At 52.8% G+C, this 27407-nt stretch overlaps 3 protein-coding genes across 7 annotated transcripts; 2 read left to right on the plus strand and 1 right to left on the minus strand.

The window, feature by feature from the left end:
- Positions 1-7681: 7681 nt before the first annotated feature.
- Positions 7682-14983, minus strand: Abhd8 (abhydrolase domain containing 8). Of its 2 annotated transcripts, none has more exons than XM_031340223.1 (5): positions 14704-14983; positions 12246-12972; positions 9372-9542; positions 9028-9244; positions 7682-8346 (listed from the first exon to the last, which is right to left on the minus strand). In XM_031340223.1, the coding sequence occupies exons 1-5, from the start codon at positions 14711-14713 to the stop codon at positions 8152-8154; spliced, it is 1320 nt and encodes a 439-aa protein (XP_031196083.1). In that variant the 5' UTR covers positions 14714-14983; the 3' UTR covers positions 7682-8151. The 2 variants fall into 2 exon arrangements, with proteins under 2 accessions (XP_031196083.1, XP_031196084.1); XM_031340224.1 differs by lacking the exon at positions 14704-14983 and adding an exon at positions 14455-14579.
- On the plus strand, positions 14292-16956 carry Mrpl34 (mitochondrial ribosomal protein L34). 2 transcript variants are annotated; one of them, XM_031340226.1, is made up of 3 exons: positions 14360-14669; positions 15501-16282; positions 16465-16956. In XM_031340226.1, the coding sequence occupies exons 2-3, from the start codon at positions 16218-16220 to the stop codon at positions 16676-16678; spliced, it is 279 nt and encodes a 92-aa protein (XP_031196086.1). In that variant the 5' UTR covers positions 14360-14669; positions 15501-16217; the 3' UTR covers positions 16679-16956. The 2 variants fall into 2 exon arrangements, with proteins under 2 accessions (XP_031196085.1, XP_031196086.1); XM_031340225.1 differs by lacking the exon at positions 16465-16956 and having other exon boundaries at positions 14292-14669; positions 15250-16042.
- Positions 16957-20097: 3141 nt separating this feature from the next.
- On the plus strand, positions 20098-26823 carry Dda1 (DET1 and DDB1 associated 1). Of its 3 annotated transcripts, none has more exons than XM_031340227.1 (5): positions 20098-20338; positions 23626-23702; positions 23780-23831; positions 25471-25532; positions 26221-26823. In XM_031340227.1, the coding sequence occupies exons 1-5, from the start codon at positions 20215-20217 to the stop codon at positions 26329-26331; spliced, it is 426 nt and encodes a 141-aa protein (XP_031196087.1). In that variant the 5' UTR covers positions 20098-20214; the 3' UTR covers positions 26332-26823. The 3 variants fall into 3 exon arrangements, with proteins under 3 accessions (XP_031196087.1, XP_031196088.1, XP_031196089.1); XM_031340229.1 differs by having other exon boundaries at positions 20214-20338; positions 23622-23702; XM_031340228.1 differs by lacking the exon at positions 23780-23831 and having other exon boundaries at positions 20099-20338; positions 23622-23702.
- Positions 26824-27407: the final 584 nt, after the last annotated feature.

Raw genomic sequence — 27407 nt, forward strand, 5'->3', positions numbered from 1 at the left:
CTCAGAAATCCGCCTGTCTCTGCCTCCCAAGTGCTGGGATTAAAGGCGTGCGCCACCACTGCCCGGCTTCCACTTTTTTTTTTCCACAGAAAAATAAATATTTTTAAATATTTCTCTTTTTCCTTGGAAGACTTCACCTTAATATTTACAAACTAAATGTCCTGCCACAGCTCCCGGGAACATGTTCCTATGCCCTTCTGAGCATCTGCAGGCTCCTTCTGCAGGCACCTGTCTATGGCGGCTGGCTCCGCCCCTACGGTTCTGCTCGCAGGCTGCTGTTGCGGGGTTTGAGGCTGGAGCCGCGATTTGCTTTTCGATGAGAGCTGAACCTCACCCATGGGCCCCAGCTCTGGGTCGAACTTCTACGTGCTGGGTTTCACTCATGCTGGGTTCTCCACGCTGAGCACCAGCATCAGGAGCTCCGAAGCAGCTCTGGGAAGTTGCCCACCAGGCCATGCACCGATGCTCCGGTTCCTCACTCATTACCTGCTACTTACTGGCCTCCATTTGCTCTCTCTTAAAGGGATTTAGCCTCTCTGGCCTGCTAGGAAACTCTGGGAAGTGCTTGTTCCCTGCCTTTCCACCCAGGGCTTTTTCTCAGGTTCTAAGCCTGGATTCTAATAGCCCTTAATGGCCTCCATTTGTAATTGTGGGTCTTTTCACCTGCACCCCGGTTCCCAAATAATGACTCGGAGCTATATTTTATTTATAAATAAGTGCCTAGGCCATAAGCTTTGGCTTGTTCCCCAGCTCGCAGGTGACTTACATTAACGCGTTTATACTAGTCTATGCCTGCTACATGACTAATTAGCCGCTCGGTTTCATACAACCAACTTTCTCAGAATCCGGGTGGCAAATATTTCTCTCTTGACTCCTAGAGATCCTCTCTGCTGTTGCCCCACTTTCTAACCCTGCCCTTTCCTTATTGGCCACCTGCTTTTTATTGATTAACAGGCGGTGCTTCCACACAGAACACAAGATATTATCCCTACGCTGATGATTTTATTAGGTATTTTTAGGTGGACTTAGGTATGAGTTAAGACAGAGTTATGACACACTGGCGCGTGTCTACAGGAGCAGCTGTCTTAGTCCCAGCCATGGGTGTCCTCTTAGGGGCTCAAGTTCCTCTCTCTCTCTCTTTCTCTCTCTCTCTCTCTTTCTCTCCCTCCCTCCCTCGCTCCTCCCTCTATCTCTCTCCCTACCCCACCTTTGGTTTTTCGAGATAGGGTTTCTCTTTGTAGCCTTGGTTGTCCTGGAACTCACTCTGTAGATCAGGCTGGCCTCAAACTCAGAAATCTGCCTGCCTCTGCCTCCCAAGTGCTGGGATTAAAGGCGTGCACCACCACCGCCCAGCTCATTCCCTCTTGATAAGAGATCATGAATTGGCTTTGGTGAAGCCTTGAATGGGGCCATGATCTGAAGAGCTGCAAGCAGGAACCTACTCAAGCTGTGTGGATGTACATGCCTCCCCTGCCCCCTGTGACTGGTCCACCATCATCCATTTCCAGTCAGTGCCAGTCAGTGCTGGAAGGCTACGGAGACACCAACATGGATCATCACCATCCAGCGGTTCATGGGCAGATCTCAACACTTATCTTTTTTTTTTTTTTTCATCAAAAGAGCAACAGTGAATACAGCGGGTGGAGGTACTGCCCTCTCTCAAGCAGCTGCATCCACAGGCGTGGATGGGAGCCATGAGGCCCACCCAAGGAGGACACTATTCTCCCAAACCCACTAGCTGCATTGGGTTAGATCACAGTGCCTAGCCCAGCTGAGGCCCATTGAGGGCAGGGCTACTCTCTGGCCACTGTTGAAGCTGGGTCCCCAGTTTTGATAGATCCCAAGCCAGTGCTGTGTTCTTTGTATTTCAATCACCCTCATCTGGCTGCTGGTCTCTACCCCCAGCATACTTTCCTACAGGGAGAGAATGGACACTGTAGGCATTTATTTTTCTCAACTTACTTTAATGAGGGTTTCAATCTCCTTCTAGCCCACCACCCACCCTCCAGAGGTAGTGGGAAAGAAAGGTTATTTAGGAAACAGGAGAAGTGGACCTGTTTAGAAATAGTTCTTTGGGGCGATTCCAATCTTCATTGTTCTCAATCCAGTCCACTAGCAAACACCACACACGAATCAGCAGCTGTAGTCCAGTCCACTTGGCAGACAGCAATACGACAGCAAAAGCAATTTAATTCAGAAAAAAAAAAAAAAAAAAAAGCATGAGGCTTGCCAACTGGCCTGAGTCTGCAGAATCAGCAAGAAGCCACAGGAACCTCACAAGATGTTCTTTGGGGAGTTTCTATAACTTTAATTTTTTTCAAGACCTATTTTAAAAGGCTAAAGTGTTTAATAACACTTGTAGCCCACCATCCACCAGAGGTAGTGAGAAAGAAAGGATATGGGGGAAGTGAACCTGTTTAGAAATGGTTCTTTGGAGCAACTCCCATCTGTGTTGTCTGGAAATCAGCAGCTGGATCCATTCACAAACACTTCACGGATACACCAGTTCAGTAAAGTCCAGTTCAGTAGAGTCAGGATAGCAAGCGAGAATCAGCAGCGGTGGCACTGCCTAGCAAAGAGATCCGGGCCTCAGTCTGCAGGGATGCCAGGAGAAGTTCTCAGCTGGGCCTCTCTCTGTAAAACGAAGATCAGCAAAGACAAGACACCCACAAGCATTGCACAGCTAGCTCTGTAAGCAAGCCTAGCTCAGCCTCTGTTACTGTGTATCAAGTCCTATTTATACCCTCCAAATATCACATGTCCTCCAGGGGTCTTGCCTCAGCAGGTGTGTTTGTCTCAGCTGACACCACTCTGCCAAGCAGCCCAAGTGTGCCGAGGCAGTAAGAACTTGCAGCACACCACCAGAAGTTTTTTTTGTCCTTGCTGTTTTTTGTTTGTTTGTTTTGGTTTTGGTGCATTTCTCTTTATGAAGACCAGACAAATGCAGCTCAACTGTGCAATGTAAGGTAAACCAATATGTGCGTGCCATTAAATGTCACACGGAACTCGTCTACTTCAGTACACAGAACAGGCCTAAAAACCTGATCACAGACCTGAGGCGTATACTTCAAAAGGAGTCAGTCTCCTGAGGCAGCCCAGTCGCTGACATCTTCTAGCTCAGAGTGTTCCAGATTGGTCTCTGCTAAAGTCTGTGGAGAGATCTGTGTGCTTTCTTTATTCAGGCATAAAAGTGCCCTAAGAAATATTTCATTATAGCTAAAACTGAAGTTGAACATTATTTCCTGGTCTTCACAGTGTTTCAATAATCCTAATTGATTTCCTAGCTGTAATTAGCTTGGAATTTTTACTAAGAAGCTGTCTTACCAGACAGGGTGTCTCAAGAGTTAGAGCTAGCAGTCAGGCACTTATTATCAGAGCAGTCTCACACAAAGAAAAATTGTTTTACTCCCAGTGAGAAGTTAGAAGTTATAGGGCTTCCCCCATCACTAATTATCTGTGTTACAGCCAAGGAAAGGTAGCATATGACCTTCAGCTACTTGCCTCAGACAGACCCAGAGAATTTATCTTGGGGCTACCAGAATAGCACAAGAAGAAGGACACCACTGCTCCTCTGCTTTGCACCTGGCTGCTTGTTCTCACTGACCTTGATGTAGCCATCTCCTGCCTACGTGACTTCTGTAGTTTGCCCTGTTTTGCTGTATACTATATAAGCCTGATTTCTACTTTGTACAAATTACATTCAGACACCATACTTCCTTGTGCTGTGTCTGTTTGTCACTCCCTGAATTCTTTGCTCACCAAGCCAGAACTTTTACCACCCCATGGAACAAGGGGTCCCAAAGCAACCCAGTCCATGGCAATTAGCAAAGAATCCTTCATTGTGGGTCTTTTCACGTGCTTTCTTTAGCAGGAGATCCTTTCTCCTGTGTCTGCTTCAGTGAAACAAACGTTCCGTCACGAGTATCTTTCACCTGTGTCCACTTCAGAAAAACACTTCTTCGTGTGTTTGTCTCAGCACACCACCACCTGACACACTGACTCTCCAAAGAAACCATCAGTTTCCACTTCAAGTTTCTCTCTCTGAAGTCAGCACAAGTGAAGCTCAGCAATGTAATGTAAGGGAACCAGTACATGACTGCTATCAGTGGAGACTAGTGATGCAGAGCAAAGAGAGCCAAAGCTCCAGCTCCTCCTGTCTGTGGGGTCATTTATACCCTTTCTAAACATCACATGTCCTTTCACGCGTCTGCTACAGCAAACCATCCTTTCACCTGTGTGCCCCAGCAAGGCATTATTTGACATAACTGATTTTCCAAAGAAACCAGACGTTTCCACTTCAGGACACTACATAATCCAGGGGGTACCTACCCACCTAAGGTCAGTCTTTATCTTTTTTCTGTTTTCTGTGAACTTTTGTTCAGGCTTTAAGCCTCCAAAACATGCCCTATCGTGGTTGGTTGCACCCATGAGTCAGGCCACTATCACGCTGCTGACATTTCTATTAATTTCTCCCTAGGAACTTTGGTCCCACAGGAACCTGGCCTCACTTGACTTTCCTGGCTGTAGCTGACTCCTGCCTGCCCTGCCTTCCTCTCTCCCCATCCTAATTCCCCTCATACACCTCACTTACGCATCGGTTGTTTGAAGTTCACCAGGTAGCTATGTGACTCATTTTTCCTCCTTCATCCAAATCCAGACTGAACTCATCTATACCTGTCTTACTTAGGGTTTCCGTTGTGGTTAGGCACAGTGACCAAGGCAACTCTTTTAAAAAAAAAAAAAAAAAAAAAAAAAAAACATTTCACTGGGGCTGGCTTGCAGTTTTATAGGTTCAGTCCATTTTCATCCTGGTGGGAGGCATGGTGGCATGCTGGCAGACATGGTGCTGGAGAAGGAGCCAAGAGTTTTACATCTGGATCTGCAGGGAGCCAAGAGGAGACTGGATTTGTTTTACACTGGCCATAGCTTGAGCATTTAAGACCTCAAAGCCTGCCTCTACAATGATGAATTTTCTTCTTAACAAGGCTACACCTTCTCCAACAAGACCACACAAATAGTGCCCTTCCCTATGGGCCCAAACATTCAAACAAACAAGACTGTGGGGCCAGATCTACTCAAACCAGCACAGCACCCATGACTTGTAGCATCAATAGCTTGGCCAAAATACATTATTTCATTTGCTAAAAAGTCGTTTCCAGCTCATGTACTTGAGAGGCAGGACACCCAACCACAGTGATACTCCTCTGGCTGTTATTAAGTCTGCCTGCTAACCTGGTATCTTTTCCTTCCTCCACATTTTATTTATTTATTTATTTGGTTTTTCGAGACAAGGTTTCTCTGAGTAGCCCTGGCTGTCCTGGAATTCACGCTGTAGACCAGGCTGGCCTCAAACCCAGAAATCTGCCTGCGTCTGCCTCCCAAGTGCTGGGATTAAAGGTGTGCGCCACCAATGCCCCTCATTCTCTCTTTTATCTATATTATCCACAAATTTACAAGTTGACTGAAGGCTGCTGGCCATGGTTCTCTTTCTCCTCGTGGTCCCTCCTAACATAAGCCACTCCCCTTGACCCCAGTGGTACATCATGTGACATGACCTCCTTTTTTTTAAAAAAAAAGATTTATTTTTTATAAAATAAGTCTAAGTACACAATAGCTGTCTCCAAACAACTCAGAAGAGGGCGTCATATCTCATTACAGATGGTTGTGAGCCACCATATGGTTGCTAGGATTTGAACTCAGGATCTCTGGAAGAGCAGTCAGTGCTCTTAATTGCTGAGCCATCTCTCCAGCCCCATGACATGTCCTTCTAAGCAAGTGGCCCTGTCTTCATTACATCAGAGCTGTGCTTGGTGACTCCTAAATGCTCAGAGGTGGAACCTCTGCCTAGAAATCTTCAGAATGAGGCAGGGGGTGTGGTTCAGGGAGAGGGATGCTGTCCATGAGGCAGGGGGTGTGGCTCAGGGAGAGGGATGCTGTTCTCATGGACTATCACAACTTGGTGTATGGGTTCAGGTGGCTTTGGGGACAGTGTTTATTTCCCTCATCTGGCCCTCTGTCCCAAAGGGACTGTGATCCTGCATGCCCCAGCCTTCCCTCCCAGCCTGCCTCATTGTTTTAACTGCACATGGGACAGTCCCCAATGGACAAAAGTCCATCCTTTTGTGGGTGGAGTCTCCTGTGAGATCAGATCTGCTCTGTTCAAAAATACAGAATTAAGCAGAAGGGGCTGCCAGTCAGTGGTGGTGCATGCCTTTAATGTCAGCACTTAGGAGGCAGAGGCAGGCGGACTTCTGAGTTGGAGGCCAGCCTGGTCTACAGAGTGAGTTCCAGGACAGCCAGGGCTACACAGAGAAACCCTGTCTCGGTGGGTGGGGGGTGGGGGGGCAGGGAGGGAAGCAGAGGGGCTGTTAATCTCTACTTGAATCACCTGGGGGCGGTGCTAAGTTCCTCACTACCCATCCCAATGTTTTTAGAGACATATTTTTTTAATATGCTTTCAACAGCTCAGTGGCTGGGCTACTTACCCTCCGTGCGACTAACACACTCTCCTCCGATATTGTTGACTCATCACTTACTGAAATCTATACTAAAATCCTGGTCACCCCAGACCCAGACCTGTAGCCCTCCTGTGCCCTGATCCCAGACTCTTACATGATGGTTATGTTCTCTTCTGTACCTCTCAGGTCTGGTCTTTACTTCTTTCCTGGCATGGAAGACCCTCCCCCTGTCCCTTGTCCAAGAATCTTAAAAGGACTGCTTTTGTCTCCCTACCCAGCCATTTGCGGCAGGCAACTTTATTTACCAATTAAAACCAACTTGGGGCAAGAACCCTCAGTGTCTTATGTATGGACATGTGGATTCTCTTATAATATTGGGGACCCAATTAACATAAATAGCATTAGACCAAACCCACAACAAGGGGCTACTGTGTGCTAAGGGCCTCTCTGCCTGAGGTCACCATGATAGTGGGGACATCTGCTGTAGGAGACCCTGCTTGTCCACCTGGCTGAGGGGAGAGAGCTGCAGCTTCAGGACATCCAGAGCCAAGGCTGTGTGCTGAAAAAGTGACCAAGAAGCCTGAGTAGCCAGAGGGGCTGGTGCATGATGGCAGTGTGTGTGCGCGTGCGTGCGTGCGTGCGTGCGTGCATGTGTGCGTGTGGTGGGAGTGCACTTGTGTTCATGACTGAGGACATCCCTTTCTCAGGTCAAGGGTGAGCTTTGTGACAGATGGTGTTGTCATGGAGAATGAGGTCCAAGGTGGGAGGAAAGCAAGCAGAGAAAGATGAAGCTATTCTAGAACATTCCACTGTCTAGCAGGGCCGGCCGGTGATGGTGCGCACCTTTACCCCAGCACTCAGGAGGCAGAGGCAAGTGAATCTCTGAGTTGGAGGCCAGCCTGGTCTATGGAGCAAGTTCCAGGACAGCCAGGGCTATACAGAGAAACGCTGTCTGGGGGTGAGGGGGAGCCATTCCACTGTCTCACTGTGGTCTGGTCACACCAGGAAAATAAACACGGAGAGGGGAGAGGCAGGAGAGAGAGAGAAAGAGGAAGAGGGAGAGGGGAAGAGAGAGGGGGAAGGGGGAGGGGGATGGGGAGAGGGAGAGGGGGAGGGAGGGGGACGGGGAGAGGGAGAGGAAGAGATTGAGCCAGACAGTGCTACTTGCCCATCATCTCAGCCCTCAAGATGCTGAGGCAGGAGAATCATAAATTGGAGGCCAGTTTGGATTGTCTTTTTTTTTTTATTGAGTTACAAGTTGCCATGTGCGGGGATTTGTGGCTCCGGCCCCTCCCTCCTTGGGTGCCTAGCTCCCAGTCCCAAGCAATGGGGATGGCGTGGTAAGGTCTCCCAGGACAGGATAGGAGCCCCTCCCCAGGTTTCCCCTTGGGGCTTCCCAGTGCGGAATGGAGCACAGCGGAGGGGAAGACCGAGTGGGGTGGCAGCCCGCACGCTGCAGCTTCAGGGACTCAGGGAGGCAGGGAGGGGGCTCTGTACAAGGTCACACCCTTCGGTCACGCGTGGAAAGGGCACTGTAGCTGCCCTGGGCACTGAGTCTGCAACACTGGCTGTGCCCGGTTCGCTCTGGGGCAAGCCCAGGCCCCGCCCATCGGCATGGGGTCCCGCCCAGCCAGCCCATGCCTAGTCTAAGAGCCTCTACTACTCAAGATCCAGGAGTCCCGGCGGCCGCTGGTCACTTCTCCTCCCCTGGAGCCGGCTCTGGCTGCAGCAGCTGTGGCTTGGGCTTTGGCTCGAGCTTTGGCTCAGCCTCAGGTTCTGGCTCCCACAGCAGGAACTCGTGTAACAGCGTGTTGACCGTCTCAGGACACTCCAGCATCACCATGTGGCTGCCTTCCTCGATAAGCTTGAGAAAGGCCAGCAGCAGGATCTGCAAGCACAATAAGAAGTCCCTCCTACTGTCTACCCTTCAGCTCCACCCAGGAGGATGGCAGGGATGGCCTGTCCCCCTTCTGGACCCGCTCCAGGTATTCTACACTCAGTCAACACCCATAAGTGCCTTATAATATGCCCGGGGTTGGACTTCTCAACCGTGGCTCTGCAGACTCTTGGGGCTGGCTCATTGCTACGGGGGCATCGGCTGTGTTGTAGGGCACTGGGCAGCCTCCTTGGTCAACCTCAGGAGTGGAGGCCAGGGAAGTTCTCTGCCCTCCTCCCCTGTCCACGAATGTTTCTAGACGTCTCCAAGATCTGTCCTTGGTGAGGATCCTCCTGCCTTTCCTGAACAGCCCTAAGAATCACAGAGCCACAGCTATCCAGATATCTCAGCCAATGGAAGCCACATGTCCACGCCTACCCAGAGCTGTCAGAAAGCCACACCCACCTGGAAAGTTCACACCCACTCAGCCTTGCCCCCCACTGGCACCTTTCTGGAAAATCAGGCTTCCTAATTTCCACAGGCCTAGCCTTCTCAGAATCAATTCTGGGTGCCAAGATGCCAGTCTTGGAACCACACATACCCCTGAGTTACGCCCAGGCGCAGGCTCTACCCCTGAACCCTGTGCACAAGGAATGTGTGTTGGGAGTGATGTTCTGGGTCCACAGATCCTACCTCAGCCATGCGTTGGTCCTCTTCCACTGGCACAAATTTGTCGTGCATGCCGTGCACCAGCAGCACGGGAACCGTCAGCTCCGCATGGTAGACCTCGTCGCCTTCAGGCCAATACTGGCCACTCATCATGGCCCGCAGCACAAAGGAGGACACATTGAAAGCATTGCCCTCCTTCAGCAGCTGCTTTTCTTTGGCCCCTTGGCGGGCAAAGCCGGCCCTGGGATGCGAAGATGCCATTTGAGCTTGACTACTATGGGACACACCCCAACCCCAGCCCCTACAGACCAGTAACGCACAACCACCCCTCCCCCTGCCCGGATGGATCCCAGGGGCAGGGATCTTACTTGAGGAAACTCCAGGCCAGGCAAGGCGACAGGCAGTGCAGGACACACGTGGGCATGTTGAAGATGGAGCAGAGGCTGGGCTCCAGTGCTGTGGGGCCCCCACCGTTGATCATGATCACTTTGTGTACAAGATCTGGGTACTCGTGGGCCAGGAAAGTACAGAAGGAGACACTGGGGGCAGGGATGAGAAAATCCGAGTTAGCAGGGCACTGACAGCGCTTTACTCCCACCTTGATCACTAGGCAGGCCTTCAAGACCAATTCCCTGCCTGGGCACCCAGCTGGCTGAGGAGGGGTGCCCGTCCATGACCAGGTATACAGTGCTGGGGACGGAGCCTGTGGCTTTATTCATACTGGGCATGCGCTCTATCCCCTGAGCTACTGGCCTGGCCCTTTGGTTTTGAGGCATGCTCTTAGCACGCCCATGACAGCCAGGGCTCACGTCCACCCTCAAGTGCTGGGGTTACAGCACACACACACCCTGTAAGTTTTGGGGTAGTTCTTGTTAGAAATAGGATTTCACACTTTAGCTTTGACTGGCTTGGAAATTGCTGTGTAGACCAGGCTGAACCAGAACTCCCAGAGATGTGCCTGCCTTCCAGGCATGCTTCTGAATAACTTCTGACATGGCTGTGACCACTAACACAGTGGCCTTGGCTTTCTTGTTACTTAACTCTTTTTCCCAAGTGGGAATGTGCTCCCTTGAGTGGATGCTTGATAACCTGCATACAGCACTATCCCATCTGAGACTGACTTATGGGTGGCCACACCTTTCCAAACAGTATCTAGGGAGTGCTATTCACCCTTATGGCTGCAGCTGGATTCTGGAAGCCCCTCAGTGGCTCTCCACTTGGAGTGCTTCAGCCCAGCATGTGAAGACAGGACATCATGGGCAGATATGTGGGGACGGAGGACACTCATGTCTACTGTCCCTTGGAGGATGGAATCACTGGGTACCAAGCAGCTATACAGAGAACTACCTACCCCTCTCCCTTTCTAAAACAGTCTCACTCACTGTATAGTCCTCGCTGGCACGGACTGCATGGCAATCCTCCTGCCCCAGTCCCTAGAGCACTGGATTTACAGGCATGTACAACCCCATATGGCTTTTATTTTTGTTCTTGTTAAGACACCAAGTCTCAGTGCTCTGCTGCCCAAGCTGACCTTGAAATTCCAGGGTCAGCGGCTTGCCCTGCTCACCCTACATTGCCTGGTTAAGAGCTTGAAGGCTCCAGATAGGAGTGGAAGGGGAATGGGCCTGATCATTTGACCACACCACACACACACACACACACACAAATATGTAATGTTGTCCCACAGTAACCTATAGTTTGGGTGATTATTACATGTTTGTAAAAAATAAACATTTTTTTCAGACCGACTATGTTATATAACCCAGGACAGGCTTGAGATCACAGCAATGAATGCCCCTGCCTCACACTCCAAAGTGCTGAAATTACAGGCATGACCTACTATGACCAGCTTTTAAAAATTAATTTTTAGGCTGGGCATGGTGGCCCACACCTTTTATCCCATCACTCAAGAAGCAGAGGCAGATGGATCTCTGTGAGTTCAAGGTCAACCATGTCATTTCCAGGACAGCCAGGGCTATGTAGACAGACCTGCCTTAAAAGTAAAAGCAAAACCAAAATTGATCTTTAAATGATTAAAGATATGAAAAGATTCTGTTTATTGACTCTTTTTTTTTTTTTTTTTGAGGTGGGAGGGATTGAAGCCAGACCTTGCTCATGCCAGGTTTGTATCTCTACCTCTGAGCTATTCCACAGCTTTGGTGTTGGGGGGATGTGCGTCCTCATGTATGTTAAACTCACCTGGGAGTTGTGTAGCTGAGAGTGACCACTACATCTGATTTTGTCTCCACCTCCCAAGTGTGGGATGGTAGATGAAGGCTGCCGCCTGGCCTTCAATGCTGTTTATTGATTTTTGAGACAAAGTCTCATCCTATAGCTCTGGCTGGTCTTGAATTCATAGCAATCCTCCTGCCTTGGTCTCGGAAGTTCTGGGGTATCATGTCCAGACGCTTTATAGTTTGTTTTTTGTTGTTGTTGCTTTTTTTGTTTGTTTGCTTTGTTTTTTTGAGACAGGGTTTCTCTGTGTAGTCCTGGCTGTCCTGGAACTCACTCTGTAGACCAGGCTGGCCTCGAACTCAGAAATCTGCTTGTCTCTGCCTCCCAAGCACTGGGATTAAAGGCGTGTGCCACCACCGCCCGGCAGCTTTTTATTTTTATTTTTTTAAACATAGGTTTTTGCTCTAAGTGTAGCCCTGGGTTGACAATGACTTAGTAGCCGAAGCTGGCCTTACATTTTGAGCTATCTTCCAGCGTTGGCCTCCTAAGTATGGTGGTGACACACTTGCTACTACACCTGACCAGATACTAATGACTACCATTATTTGCTTGGTCAAAGCTCTAGTGTCACTCCTAGCCCCCTCACTGGGGAATTCTAGGCAAGGTTCTCCCCTAAACCACGCTCCCAGTCTCCTCACTGGAGATTCTAGGCAGTGACTCCACCCCTGAGCCACGCCTCCAGCCCCCTCACTGGGGGATTCTAGGTAAGGTTCCACCCTGAGCCACGCCTCCAGCCCCCTCACTGGGGGATTCTAGGCAGGGGGTCCACTTTGAGCCACGCCCCCCAGCCCAAATCACATTTTCCAAGGAAAGAAGTTGTTGCTTGGTGTAGCATCGAAGGCTTTTATTCTAACCTTTGGGATTTAAAGGCAGGAGGACCAGGTGTTCAAGGTCAGCCTCAGCTACATAAAGATTTTTGAGACTAGCCTGGACTATACGCAAAGCCCTGTCTCAACCTAGCTCCAGGGAGAAGGAAATGGTTTGTGAGCAGTCCACTCGGATCTTACCCGTAAGAATGGCCGATGAGCACGTTGCGCTTCTTGGCATAGCGTGTGAAGATGGCCCGCATGTCCTCTGCCAATGCGTAAAAGGTGTAGGCAGCTGCCACCTGTGGCGCAGAGCTGGCTCCGTGGCCGGCCAGATCAGGTGCCACCACCTCATAGCCGAGTCGCACAAAGAAGTCTAGCTGCTCCTTCCAGATGGCGAGAGAGCCACCGACTCCGTGGATGAAGAACAGCACCACATCAGCCTGCGCGCCCTTGCAGCTGGTGATGCGCTGCTCACAGTCGATGTGGATGGTCCTCTTGGGACGCCGTGGGCGCCGCCGCCGCCCGCTGCCTGGGTTGGCCCGAGTGTCGCCTCCTGCAGGCTCAGCCAGCTCTACTTCCAGAGCAGCAGGTGGGTCCCCGGAGCCACTGCGGCCTTGCAGGTCGGCACGAGGCGCTCGGCCCAGGTTCTCCACCACCAGCCTCCCGTTGCGGTACACTGTGATACGGCGCTGGCAGCGCACAAGGCCAGTCTTAACCCCTGGATCATCTTCAGGAGGGGGTGGTGGCGGCGTGGGGATAGGCGCAGGGCCCGCATGCTTTACCCGCAGCACTCGGCCTGGCTTGACCTCCACGAACGTGTAGCCATCACTGGACTCGACACTCTCCAGCGGCCGTACGGTGTTAGGGGGCGTCCCCAGCAGGCAGCAGAAGAAGCCATCCGTCACCCCAGTCAGCATGGTGTGTCCTGGAGAGAGGAACAGTGGCTAGCTCAGGGTCGGTGGCTCTGGTCATACATCGGGTAAGCAGGACCTGGAAGCCCCTTCCAGGTTCCCCCGGACACCCCAATGCCAGACAAATTCTCAGGGTGTCCCTGAGTACAGGGCTGAAGAGAGCATGGAGGGCTTCCAGAAGGAGAAAACATTAAAGCAAGAGCCCATGGCCAGGAGACCCTTGCCCCACCAGCTGGAGTTTATCATCAATTCACAAGTCTGTACCTTTATGTACCCATTCATTCACTCATGCATGCAAGCAAGTATGCTTGCATGCATCTCTTCACACACTGACTTATGCAAGCATGGATGCAAGCTGGTTTGCATGCTTGGTTTTGAGAAAGAAGCTCATGTAGCCCAGGCTGGCTTGGAAATCCTCATGCTGCCCAGGCTGACTTTGCTCTGGCTTCCACCTCCGGAGCTATAGCAGGTTGAGCATACAGGTGTGTTTCTAAGACCAAGGGGAACCTCAAACGCCCACAGTTCTCCTGCCTCTACTCCTCCCCCAAGTGTTGGGGTGACGGTCGTGCATTAACATGATGCCATTGGTTTGTTGGTTTGTTTTTGGTTTTTCAAGACAGAGTTTCTCTGTGTATTCCTGGCTGTCCTGGAACTCACTCTGTAGACCAGGCTGGCCTTGAACTCAGAAATCCGCCTGTCTCTGCCTCCCAAGTGGTGGGATTAAAGGCATGTGCCACCACTGCCCCTGCCCGGCTCTGGTTTGTTTTTGAAACAAGATCTCATTCTGTAGTCCCAGGCTATACACTGGTCTCAAACTCCTTGCAATCCTCCTGCCTCCACCTCTGCCAGTACTAGAAGTGACTAGTGTGAACTCCCATCACTGCCAACCTTTACACGGGGGGGTGGGGGGGTGGGGTGGGGGTTCATTCTGTAGCCCAGGCTGGCCTCAACCTTGTTGAAGCCCAAGCTCCTGGGTGGTGAGATGACAGACCATAAAGCCTAGCTCTTATTCTAAAATGTCAAAGTTCTCAGCTCAGTCCTCTGGTGTGAATCTGACTAGTGATGGATGAGGCCGGGGAAGGATGCTGGCCACTGGGTCTCAGGTTGTATCCAGCTCTAGGTCCAGAAAAGAGGTAGAGCTGATTCGCACAGTAGCGAGAACGGATGGAGGCTGCTGCCCTCGGCATCCTGGTACCCTCTCTTCTAAGGGTACACAACCCTAGTGGTAGCCAGGAGGATAAAGGCAGAACCTGACTGGGGGCCTCTGGGCCTCCATCCGGTTCCCTTGGCCACCCCCCCCCGTGTCCATGACAACTACAGGCGGTTACATAACTCCAGGGGATACCGGCGCAGCGCACCCCCATTGTCTGAGGCATAGAGATGGGGCCAGCTTCATTTTTCCATCACGGCCTAAGCACCGCTGATGTGATGATGGTCATTAAATACCCCGCCCGTGGTGGCCCCGGATGCACGTGAGGGAAAAGCAGGCCGTGCACCTCATCTCTAAGGCTGTGGAACCCCGACTGTGGAGGCCTTTCTTAAAGCGCAGCGCCAGACCCAGCCCGACCCGCTTCTCCCTGGAGTCAGTCACCCCCGCGGCGGGGTCAAGGCCACCGGGTTTCCGCAACGTCCTAGCAGTGCGAATGCGGAGCTTGGCGGTTATCCACCCCCGCACCCCACCCCTCCCCCTCAGTGGAGGCCTGGCAGCCAGGTGACTCCTCTCTCGGGGAACAGATCCAGCTCACCTGAGGTCATCGAGGGGCCCGGGGCCCAAGGCAGGACGCAGGGGTCCCGGGCGGAGAAGCCAGCGTCCACCTACAGGTGCCGCTTACATGGTGGTGCGGGGTCGGCCGCATTAGCGCGGACAGGCGCGGGCCCGGACGGTCAACGCAGGGGCATCCCGCATCCGCGCAGCAAACCGGCCCTGTAAGTCCCACCCAGCGTGGGCGGGGCCTGGCGCCGATGGGCAGGCATCTCGGCCTATTGCAGCGGCGAGCCGACTGGCCTAGATAACCGTCCAACCAGAGGCTGCTTTTCCCAGGATCAGCGCGCGCTCTGCAAGCAGCAGCCCCGCCCCTGCGAAGAGTTTGGGGGGGAATGGGGGAGGGATGGGCTAGCACCTGGGCCGAGAAGGGCTTGCGGTCGAGGGACGGCGAGTAGCTTAGGGGTGTCGGGAATGTGCTTTGTCTGGGACGGGGTCTCCTCAGCCAACTTCTGCCTCCCACAAGGAGGTATGCCCTCTCTCTCTTGACCTTCTTGTTCTGCAGACTCTCAAATCTCTACACTTTCAGGTCGGGAAACAGGCAAAACGTCAAGGCTGGCATTTGAACCAGAGGCTGTGTCAGAAGTGTTGGAGCTGAGGAATTAGTGAATGGGAATTACATCCCAGCGGTGGGGTCTTGGCTACACCAAGACCGAGCCCCAGGCTGACCCTCCCACCCTGGCGCCCTGTTCGCTCATGGGCTCAGGTGCAGCCCAAACACTTGCAGCCATCCCTTCTACACATAATAAATACTCAACACGTCGTCTCAATTATTTTTAGGCACAACTGGCCGTTTTAGAGAGTGGGTTAGGACTATGAACTTCAGAGATGCTGGTGTGCACGGCTTCCTGTGGCTGCTGGCCTGGTTCCTGGCTGCTGGACATCTTCCTTAGAGCCATGGAGGGTGTGTGAACAGGAGTCCAGATCTGAGCTGCAGGAAGAAAATTCCCCCAGGCCAGCCTGAAAGATTAAACTAACCAGGACAAATTCACGACGCAGGAGTTTTCCAGATTACGAAGAGCTGGGACTCAAGGACATCCGGGCTGCACGCCAAGAGAAGTCTTGGCTGCCGGCGCCGAGAAGCTGCCAGCCTGCTGCATGCCAGCTGCCCGTCTCCAATGAAGGCAGCTGAAAAGGCCAGCAGCCAGTTTCCCGGACTGCTGCCAAAGTCGTCACTATCACTCTGGGGCGCCCTCTACCAGTGGCCGAGGCGAAGAACTACAACTCCCAGAAGATCAGGGGGATGGAATGTCATACGCACGCGCAGGAGTCTACACTCGTACACCATCTCCTGGTCATTTTAGAGAACTACACGCCACTGACGACAAACATTCCCCCCGCCCCCGCCATTGTCACCTGCAGGAGTAGAACTACAACTCCCGGAATGCCCCCGCGGCAACACGTGGAACTACATTTCCCAGAAGGCATTGTCAAGGAGCCCGGCGTGAAGGAACTGGGGTCGACCCGGACGACCCGGCCAGTGACCGGCCACTGGACATGGCTTTCCTAGCCCGGTGTTTTGGGTACCAGGCCTGCAGATCGGTGGCCCTACTGAGTGGCAGGTGAGTGTTCAGGGATACCCTGCTCCAGACTGGAAACAAAGGTGGTCTCTATACTACCCATGCGCACTTATGTAGCGCCTTCTGTAAACAAGCTGTTTTGTTGCCCTGCCCATTACAAAGGCGGCTCAAAAAGTCAGACAGCGTACATTCTCTGAGATTTCAGGGTTTCTCTGGTCCCACAGGTATCTCCAGTCCAGGGTCTGGATGGGGCTCCCGGACGCCTGGCCCCTCCTTTCCCTGCAGCCGGCCCGGGGCCGCGCGCGCGGAAACGAGTATCAGCCGAGCAACATCAAGCGCAAGCACAAGCACGGCTGGGTCCGCCGGCTGAGCACGCCTGCCGGCGTGCAAGTCATCCTCCGTCGCATGCAGAAGGGCCGCAAGTCCCTGAGCCACTGAGGAGCGCCACGCCGCGGGGAGTAGACTCAGTCGCCGGTAGAGTTGCCCGAGGGCGAGACGTTGGGGCGAGCTGAAAGTGGGAGTCTGTCCCTTCGCAGGTTTTTAGACTCATCCCACGTCGACGGCTGCTTACGGACCACCAGCACCTGCGATATCTCATCCGTTTCTGTGCTATATTTGAAAGCTTCTTTGCAAGACAGGCTCATTAAAACACTGATACCACTCCCAGCCATTCCAAAGTATTACCAACTTGATAATAAATATTCAGGTTTCTTGTATGTATTAACTTACAATTCTGGAAGACTGGTCAGGGGTTAGGGATCTTGGGGCTTCTGCTTGACCCCAGGACTCGGACAAGGCTTTTAGCTCATAGGTTTTGTGTCCCTCACGAGCAAGTGCTGGCTTCCCTTTTGGTCTGATATCTCATCTGTAGTTAGTAACTGACTGTCCTCTCCTTTTTAGGTGTATATTCCTGGGATTGAACTTAGGTCCTGAGGCATTCAGCATACGCCTTCACCTGCTGAGTTATGTCAGCAGCCCCTGCCTGAAGGGACACGTTGTCTGATGGGTAATTTAGAGCTGGGTGTTGGGGCACATGTGGGTCAGATCTGAAATAGAATCATAGGGGCCACAGGACCCTGAGAGAGAATACCCTTCTGTCTTGGCTCTGACAACAAAGCAGTTAAGAAAAGCTTCCTGGAAGAAAGGGCTGGGTCTACAGGAGGGATTGGATAGGGGTGACTACCAACATAGGTGGGGAAAGCCAGAGGGACCTGGAATTTGGACCCCTGAGGTAGGACCAAAACCTTGGGCCTCTGGAGAACTACAGCAGGTGCTAGAGCCAGACCTAGAGCAAAATCTGACACTGCTTATCTGTTATCCCCAAGAGAGTGCCATGTCTGGGAGGAGGGTCAGGAGTTCAAGGCCATCGTCATCTACTCTTGAATCAGCCAGTGTGGCATTGTTTTAGATTGATTTATTTATGTGTTGTATGTGGCTTTTACTTGTGGCTTAGTTTGGTTTCTACCAAAAGCAGATGGTAGAGGAAGCGATTTATTATGTCTCAGCTCACAGTCCATCTCTGAAGAACAGCAGGCAGGAGCTGATGCAGAGGCCATGGAAGGATGCCGCTTACTAGCCTGCTCCTCATGGCTTGCTCAGCCTTTTTATAGACCTTAGAACCACCATCCCAGGCATGGCACTGCCCACAATGGGCTGAGCCCTCCCCAACAATCACTGATTAATAAAATGTAGCCGGGCGGTGGTGGCACACGCCTTTAATCCCAGCACTTGGGAGGCAGAGGCATTCGGATTTCTGAGTTCGAGGCCAGCCTGGTCTACAGTGAGTTCCAGAACAGCCAGGGCTATACAGAGAAACCCTGTCTCGAAAAACCAAAACAAACAAAAAAACAAAAACAAACAAAAAGTATAGCCAGGCATTTGGGGCACATACCTTTAATCCCAGCACTCAGAATTTTAGACCAGCCAGGACTACACAGAGAAACTTTGTCTCAAAGAAAAGGAAAGAAGAGAAAATGTCCCACAGGCATGCCTACAACCCACTCTTATGGAAGGATTTTCTTAGTTGATGCTCCCTCCTCCGAGGACTCCAGCTTGTATCAAGTTGGCATAAAAATCATCGTTAGAGAGTCTCAGTGAGTGAACTGTTTATGATGAAAGCTTGAAGACCTGAGTTCATTTCCCCACACTCACAAAGGACTAGACATGTCAGTGGCCCCGGCACTTGGGCATCAGTGGTAGGCAGATTCTGGGGGCTTGCTAGCCAACCAGTTTAGCCAAAATGGTCCAGTTCCAGGTTCAGTGAGAGACCCTGTCATAAAATATAAACTGCTTACAGAACAGTTGGCTAGCATGGAAAGACCCAAGATCCATACCTACCACCCCATAAACCATGATGATGCACACATAAGATTCCAGGGTCTCAGAGGCAGGAAGAGCCGCACAGGATTATCCTTAGCGACATAGCAAGGTAAGGCCAGCCTGGACTTCATGAATCCTTATTTCAGAGTAAACATGGGCCAGGGAAATGGCTCAGCATGGAAAGACACTTGCCGACCGGTCAAGCCTGGTGACCTGCGTCGATCCTGGAACCCTATGAAGGGGGATAGAGTGGACAGTCAGTAGAGTTGTGCTCTGCCCAACATACATTCAACATGCGCGCGCACACACACAATACAGTGTAATAAATAGATCAGTAAGTAAGGGGGAGAGCCATGGAAGAAGACACAGTGTTACGCCTTGCTTACATGCCACACAAGTGCAAGTAGCTAGTTCAGAGACCATGTGTGAAAATTAAAGTTTAAAAGCTGAGTGTTGGCCGGGTGGTGGTGGTGCACACCTTTAATCCCAGCACTTGGGAGGCAGAGGCAGGCAGGTCCACAGAGTGAGTTCCAGGGCAGCCACAGCCACATAGTAAGACCCTAGGTGCATATGTGTCATTCCAGCACTTAGGAGGCAGATAGCTACATCCTAAGTGAATTCCAGATCCAGCCTAGGCTACACAGACCTGTCTCAAAAACATGAAATTAGGAGGCTGGCCAGATGGCTCAGCAATACAAAGCTCTTCGCACCATGCCTGATGACCAGACCTTGGTCCCTGGGCCGTACGGGGAGGAAAGGACTCCCCAAAAGTTGTGCTCTTTACATGAAGACTGCTGTGTACACACACGTACACACACTCAGAATTTTTAAAATCTTGTACAACTTTTTCTGAGACAAGGTATGCTGTGCTGGAACTCTCCCTCTGTAGACCAGGCAGGTCTCAAATTCTGAGATCCACCCACCTCTGCCTCCTGTGTGTTGGGATTAAAAGCATGTGTCCCCTACCCCCACATTTTCTCTTTTTATTTATTTGCTTATTTACTTAAAGACTTGTTTATGCATACAGCGTTCTACCTATATATATGTCTGCAGGCCAGAACTGGGCACCAAACCTCATTATAGATGGTTAGCTGGGAATTGAACTCAGGACCTCTGGAAGAACAATCAGTGCTCTTAACCTCTGAGCCAATTCTCCAGCCCTACATTTTCTTAATAAGCCCATGTTAGCTCTACGTAAAATAACAAAAGCTTCACTTCTGCCATCCCAGGAATTTGGGAAGCTGAGGCAGGAGGATTGCTGCATGTTTAAGGTCAGCCTGTACTATGTGAGACGTCAAAAAAAAAATGTAGGTTGAGACTCTGCGTAGGAGGCTGAGAGATGGATGGACTCATTACAAGAAGCCTTTCCGGGGACATCACAGAAAAGGCGGAGCCATCCCCAGAAGAAGCAGAGCCCTGCCGCAGAGCCGGCAAGCTGTGAACTACAACTCCCAGGAGGCATCGCGCGGGCCACCGCCCACTTCCGGATCTCAAGTCTTCACTTCCCAAGTCCCGGGCGGGGTTTGATCCTTCAACCGAACTCGACGACGAAGGAGGAGATGCAGAGACCAATGGTAACGCAAGCGGGCACCGGCCGGCCAATGGGAGCGCGTCGGGCGCGGCAGCCGTGAAGGGCGGGGCCACCACGCGGGCCAATGACGCGCGGTGCTGTCGCCATCGGCGTGAGCTGCGCGGCGGCTGGAAGTGGCTGTGCGGCAGCGACTGGGAAGGAGGCTGCGGCGGCGGCGGCGGCCCGGGTGGTAGAGGACGCGGACGATGGTGAGCGCGGCCGTGAGGCCTCCCTTACTGTCCGGCATGGCGGCACGGGGTCCCCCACTGTCTCTCTAGGCTCCCCGTCCGACGCCCCCCTTAGCTCTGGCCCCGCCCCTCGCGCTGACCTGTGACCTACGACCCCTCCCCCGACCCCCCGAGGGCTGCCCATCGACACCACTCGGGCTCTTTCTGCGACCCCTGACCCTAGGTATGCTTCCAGGCCCTGACAACTCATTCATTTCCGGGTCGCGACTGTCTCTTGTCTCCCCTTCCCGGAAATCGCTTGCGATGGGGTGGGGTCCCTTGAGACATTCCGACCCCCCCCCCGTTCCCCCTGTCCCGCTCCGGGCTGTTCCTCGACATGGCTCCTCGGGTTCCGGGCGTTTGAGGTGCGGGTCTGGGTGCATCGTAGGGAGGGGGTTGTCACTGTAACATACAGGGCTTTGTCACTAAAGGAGGTGCGACATAGCGCCAGACCCTTTTCCCAGGTCCCCACCCCTTTCTCTGTCTCGAGACCACACTTGTCCTTAAAGACGGAACAGCTTCTTCTCTCTGCAGAATGAGGGTGCCCACCCCTTAGGATGGGGTATCAACGGGGGCTAACACAGGCACCTGCCCACAGATGAGCTGGGGGACATTTTTCCCTCGGTGTTCCCTCAGTCTTCAAGAGAGGTGATCCCTGTAACCAGCTGGGAGCTGGCTTCCGTGGTTCTTAGGGATTGGGGCTCCCATCTGTGACCTGAGGCAGCGGCCACCCCTCACTCACAGTTGGGCAATGATGAGTCCAGACCCCATATGCCAGCCCACACTCTGGAGAATAGGTAGTAACCCACACAGAAGAGTTTCCTGACTGGGAGAGTCGTGGCTGTGAGGTCCCTGGTTCACCTCTGCAACCTCATTCACCACACCAGAAATCTGCCCCTTGCAGGGGCCCGTGCCACCTCCTCCCTGCCCTCTCCCATCCTAGCCCTTTGGCCACCTTTAATTAACATAGAATCATGTTTCCAAAGACGATATTTTGTATGTTTTCTAACATATAAAGCATCCTTGGGCCCCCTGTGGTGAGTCTGCTCCTGGCTTCCTTTCAGGGGCACCAGCACCCTGCTTTGTGACCTCATCCCCACCTGCCTAGCCCTTTCCTAATGTTCACTTCCTCTGGCTCCCAAGTCCCTTCTATCCCAGGACCTTTGCACCAGCTGCACCTCTGCCCGTGCCGCTTCCCTTGACCTCAAAGGCCCGTGACAGAGTTGACGCCTATGTCTTGAGGCCTTATTAGCTCACAGAGGAGGCTCTGTCTTCCTTTAGAAATGCAGACAGGTACACACTCATGCCTTGACCTGAGGGACCTTCCCCTGCCCCCACACCCCCTCTGAAGTGGCCATGCACAGGCGATACAGCCTAGCTGGGAGGCCACACCCAGCTCACCTGACCAGCGGCAGGCCCATATTCGATGTGGGGTTGGGGTCTTCTGTGAGGTCTGCCCAGGCACAGCCTGAGGCCTTAGAGAGGTAGGAGTATGCTGGCAAGTGGTTTGAGAGAGTGGGAAAGCTGGAGCGTGTGTCCCTGATGGACAGAGTAGTGGCTCACCATGTGACAAACCAGAGAGATCAGAGCATCCAGCGGTGGTGGGGAGCAGTCAAGATCCCTTAGTCGTTGTTTTGAGATGGGGTCTCCCTGTGGAGCCAAGGCTAGCTTTGTGCTCCCCCAGCCCTCATCTTGTTGCTTCCATCTCCCAAGTATTGGGGTGACAGCTGTGTCGGGGGCATAAGTAGGACAAGGTCTCTATTGCATGGCTGCCCCAGACTTGCCTGGACCCCAGACTAGCCTGGCCTCTGCTACCAAGCCACACATAGCACCTTCTGGGCTAATGGCCCCAGGTACCTTGGTTTTGGAGCCCCATGCCCACAGTCAGGTCTGTAGCAGTGCTCTGGCCTGGGGGTATGGTGAGGGAACATTGAAACCTGCACCCTGGGGTACTCTGGAGTGCTGCTGGGACAATGAGCTGGATCCAGAGCAGCCGGTTAAGAGGCTGAGAACAGAGACACAGGCTGCCTAGCCACATTCCAGGCCAGCAGAGGGGTGACCATTGGTGCAGCACTTCTGCATTACTAAAACTTCCCAGGCCTGTGTCTCAGGAATGTCACAGGGAGCAGTAATGGGGGCCTGTGCCTGGCTGTACATTGGTGCATGCCATTGCTCCCGGGCAGGCACATGACAACACATATAGTGACATCTCCCAGGGCAGGACACACTAGAAGCCACAGACCTGTGTGGTTAATGTGCTGCCCCTCCCTAGACCTAAGTGACATTTCTTCTTTTGTTTTTTGTTTGTTTTTCGAGACAGGGTTTCTCTGTATAGCCCTGGAACTCACTCTGTAGACCAGGCTAGCCTCGAACTCAGAAATCTGCCTGCCTCTGCCTCCCAAGTGCTAGGATTAAAGGCGTGTGTGACATTTGTTGAATTAGTAAACATCCTGGCTGCCTCCCCAAGTGAGTCAGACTAGACAGTTACAGAACCTTGGCCACAGCAGCCAGCTCCTTCTGTGTGTATGAAGTGGAGCACCCTCTTCTGGGACTCCCCAGAAGCAGACCTGGATGGCCATTCACATGCTTGTAACTTCAGTCCACATCGACTCTTTTGAGACCACGCACGGCCAGGCAGCCCTCAAACTGACAGACCCTCCAGGCTCAGTTTTCCCACCCCAACCAAGCTGGGACGGCAGGACACCATGCCCATCTTCTGAAGTATCTTCTCATTGCCTCCCTCCCCGTGCGCATATACACGCGGTGCCTCTGTGTAGCCCTGACTGTTGGAATTCCCTCTGTAGACCCACTGGCTTCAAACACTGTCTCCCAAACACTGGGACTGAAGGAGTTTACCACCACCGCCTGGCTTCACTATTGTTTTGTTGTTGTTTTGAGATAGGGTCTCACTCTGTAGCCCTGGCAGGTTTGGGACTTGTAGTAATCCCCCTGTCTTAGTCTCATGGGTGTTGGGATGGCAGGCAGGCACTGCTGTACTCGAGAAAGTATAACTAAATAGCTTCTGGGCCAGTGAGAGAGAGAGAACAGGTAAAGTGTTTACAGTTATGCCTGATGACAGGCCCATCTGGTGGAAGGGGAGAATGACCTGAATGTTTTGTCTCTGCATACATGCACGCGTGCATGTACATGAATCTGTGTGTGTGCACGGTGACACCTATACACCTTCCCTCACACAAACATACATAGCACCAGGTGGGGGTACCCTGGTCTACATTGGAGGCCTCACACCCACCCCTGTCTCCAGGCAGACTTTCTGAAAGGCTTGCCCGTCTACAACAAGAGCAACTTCAGCAGGTTCCACGCGGACTCTGTGTGCAAGGCCTCGGTGAGTGTGGGGCTGGGGGTGGCGTCACTGTCCTGAGGAGGAGGGTTGCCAGCTAACCCACCGCTCCCCATCCACAGAACCGCCGTCCCTCAGTATACCTGCCGACCCGAGAATACCCGTCAGAACAGAGTGAGTACTGTAGCGCTTCGCCCTCCACACAGCTAGGAAGGGCTTATGGAGGGGTAAGGGGTTACCCTGGGGACAACAGCCCCGTGCCTAGGAGCAGCAGACACGGCTCTCCTCAGCCTGGACTGCCCTGCTCTCTCCCACTGTCTGCATATCAGGACCATAAACCGGGGCTCCAGCCCAGCACAGCAGCACATGAAACAGGCGAGGTGAGCCCACCTGCTATCCCAGCGCTCTGGATGCTGAGGCAGAAGGATCAGAAGTTTAAATATGAGTTTAGATCCCTGGAGTCATGTGAGAGCCAGGTGCCTCGGCAGCAATCTGTAATGGGAATCTGCCCCTACCTGGCAGTCTAGGACCAGCCAGCCTGGTGCAGCAAAATACGAGGACTCATCAACAAGTCAGAGTCGAGGGCCAGCGCCAAGGTTGTTCTCTGGCCCCCCCACACAGGCTGAGGCATGTGTGTGCCCACATGGATGCTCAAAACCCACAAGCCAAGGACTGCAGGTGTGGCAGTGGTGAGGGCCGTGACTCCTGGGCCTGTGGGCCGTGCTGTCCAGGCTGTGCTGTGGTGTAGGAGGAAAGGGCCTTGGTGGCTTTAACTGTTAAGAAGGGATCTGGAAGCCAGGCTTGGTGGTGCACACCTCTAAGCCCAGCACTAGGGAGGCAGAGGCTGGTGGGTCTCTGTGAATTTGAGGCTGGCCTGGTCTACAGAGTGAACTCCAGGACAGCAAGAGTTACATAGTGATAGGTAGTGACCTCAAAAAACTAAACCAAATAGTCTAGGAGATGGCCCACCACCAGGCTTCAAGACCTGAACCACCTAGTAGAGGAGAGAAACAACTTTCCAAGGTGTCCTCTGGCGGGTGTGAACACCCACCTAGCCTAGCAAGGGGCCGTCCGTGTGCTCAGGGTTAGCAGTTGCTGCTGCTGCTGCAGGAGTCCAGACCCCAGCATCTTGCTGTGCCTCACATACTCCTGTATCGCTCTCCAGCTCCAGAGGATACAAAGCCCTCTTGTGGCCTCCTGGGACACATGCAACCCCCCCCCCCACACACACACACATAAATTTAGAATAATCAAAATCAATGCTTAAAAACCAAATGAATCTTTTTAAGAACCAGGAAAGAGGGCAAGGCTCATAGGTAGTGTAGTTCCTGCCGTGGGTGAGGGCAAGGCTCATGGGTAGTGTAGTTCCCTGCAGTGGTGAGGGCAAGGCTCATGGGTAGTGTAGTTCCCTGCCATGGGTGAGGCTGTGGGTTCTGTCTCCAACACCCAAACCTTGCTGTTGCTTTGCATATCTTCCCTGTGTCTTACTGCCTCGGATGGGCCTTGGGAGAATACAGAAGCAGGAGGCAATCTCAACTGAGTGTTGGCCTGTGTCCTGGAGCCTGGGCTCCATGGCACTGAAACCATGTTTCAAACAGGCTGCCTGAGGAAGGTCCTAGCCTCAGAGCCCAAGGGTGGGGGTCCTCAGGCCAGTGAAGGCTGAGGCAGAGTTGGAGCTGTGTACTAGGAAGGGAAATGCCAATCTTTAGACATCTCTAAGATAGAGGTGCTGAATTTGAACTCCATTTCTGGCAAGGCAGGCCAGGAGGCCAAGCTGGAGGTCAGACTCTCACTGTCTCTCTTTGCTTCTCAGTCATTGTGACAGAAAAGACGAACATACTCCTGCGATACCTGCACCAACAATGGGACAAAAAGGCAAGGTTCTTACTGGGGCCTGGGGATGTTTGAGTGGGAGCCTTGAGGGTTGAGCAGGAGTTCTTCAGGTGACCAGGACAATGGGGTCCTAGTACTTAAGAGACAGGATGAATCTGGTGCATTCTACACTACACAGCCAGTGCCCAATTGACCAAAAAAATCCAGCCCACCTGATACACGCCGGTCACCCCAGCATTCAGGACGCTGAGAGACAGTGTTTGGGGTCAGTTTGAGGTACATGAGACCATGAATTTGTTTTTTGGTTTTTTGGGTTTTTTTGACACAAGTCTCACTGAGCCCAGGATGTCCTCATACTTATTAGAGTGATCCTCCTGCCTCTTGACTTCCAGGTAGTAGTCTACAGACCTATGCCACCACAGTCAATTAAAAAACATCCATCCAGCCTGCCTGGGTACCTTGCAGGTTGCCTCCAGATGGCTGGCTGATGGCTCCCTCTAGGCCCTTGAGAAGAGGTCATCGGCAGAAACTCACAACTTTAATCCCAGCACTCCAGAGGCAAACAGGAGGTTCTCTGAGTTTGAGGCTAGCCTGGTCTACATAGTTTTGGGACACCATCGCTATGTAGAGACTTTGTCTCAAAAAGGTGGTGGTGCGGGGGAGACCCATGCCACTGGCTGCCCTGGTGCTATCCTCACTCTTGGACTCTCTTCCCTTCCCCCTCCTCCAGAATGCTGCCAAGAAGAGAGACCAAGAGCAGGTGGAAGCGGAGGGCGAGAGCTCAGCGCCACCCCGCAAGGTGGCCCGGACCGACAGCCCCGACATGCCCGAGGACACCTAGGCCCTGTAGATCGCCCCTCGTCTGTCAGCTCTGTCCGCTCCCACCCGCGTGTGTAAGCGCAGCCCGCCTCCTACGTCCAGTCCGTGCCCTCCAACCTCATAGGACCCATGTATTTATTTTCCTTGAGTTTTTATTTATGCTGTAACTCGTGTCAAGCATTGGCTAAAGGGACATCAGGCCCAGCCGCGAGGTATCAGTAGATGCTTTTTAAAGCACAGTGGTGTCCCACCCGGCCACCCGCAGCGAGACCTCAGCAGGGTCCAGAGCCCAGGGCGGGCTGGTCCCCCAACACACCGAGCGGCCTTTTCGCTCCTTCACACCCACAGGCCTGGCCGGGTCGCAGGTCCTGCGGGTCCTCCCTGCCCAGGCCTCACTCTGAGCCCGCGCCAGGGCAGGAAAGAGCTGGCCCCTCTGGATCTTTCTCTTACGTCATTTATCATGGACTAGCCCGTGCTCCACGTTCACCCCAATAAAAGGACCTTTCCTACTCTACACGCGTCTTTGCTCCGCACACTTAGGCTGGAGCCACTGGGACCTATAGGAACCAACCCCTGTCCGGGGTCCTTGGGGTCGGGTCCCCTGGGAGACTTGAGTCCAGGACAGTACTACGGGGCTGACCAACAGCCACCCACCACTGGACATCATGTGCAAGGCCCTCCAGCCTCCAGCACTGGTGTCCTGCTGGCCACTTGAGAACATTGCAGGGCCGAGGTGGCCATACTCATGGGGATATGGGGGAACTACCTGGACTGATAGAGTGGCTGTGCACCTTCAGCTATAGCCTGGTACACACTGCAAGTATGGGGTTCTGAGGGCCCTGCACACAGGCTGCACCCTACTTGTGAATGCTAAAGGTGTCTCTGTTCCCCAGGGGCCATTATTTGGCTTGGTATGGCCCTAGTAGCATCTCAGCCTCATGCGGTGAATTAGCAACTGCTGCCATGCCCTTATTAACCCTTGGATGCCCTGGCTAGAATACACCCCCACCCCACCTACGCCCAGTACCCTTCCTGGAGCAGCTCCCTGTGCCTACCTCTGGAGGCCTCTTCCCCTTTCAGATACACGCTGAAGTTTCT

Source organism: Mastomys coucha, unplaced genomic scaffold, assembly GCF_008632895.1.
Source record: "Mastomys coucha isolate ucsf_1 unplaced genomic scaffold, UCSF_Mcou_1 pScaffold22, whole genome shotgun sequence".
Lineage (NCBI taxonomy): Eukaryota > Metazoa > Chordata > Mammalia > Rodentia > Muridae > Mastomys > Mastomys coucha.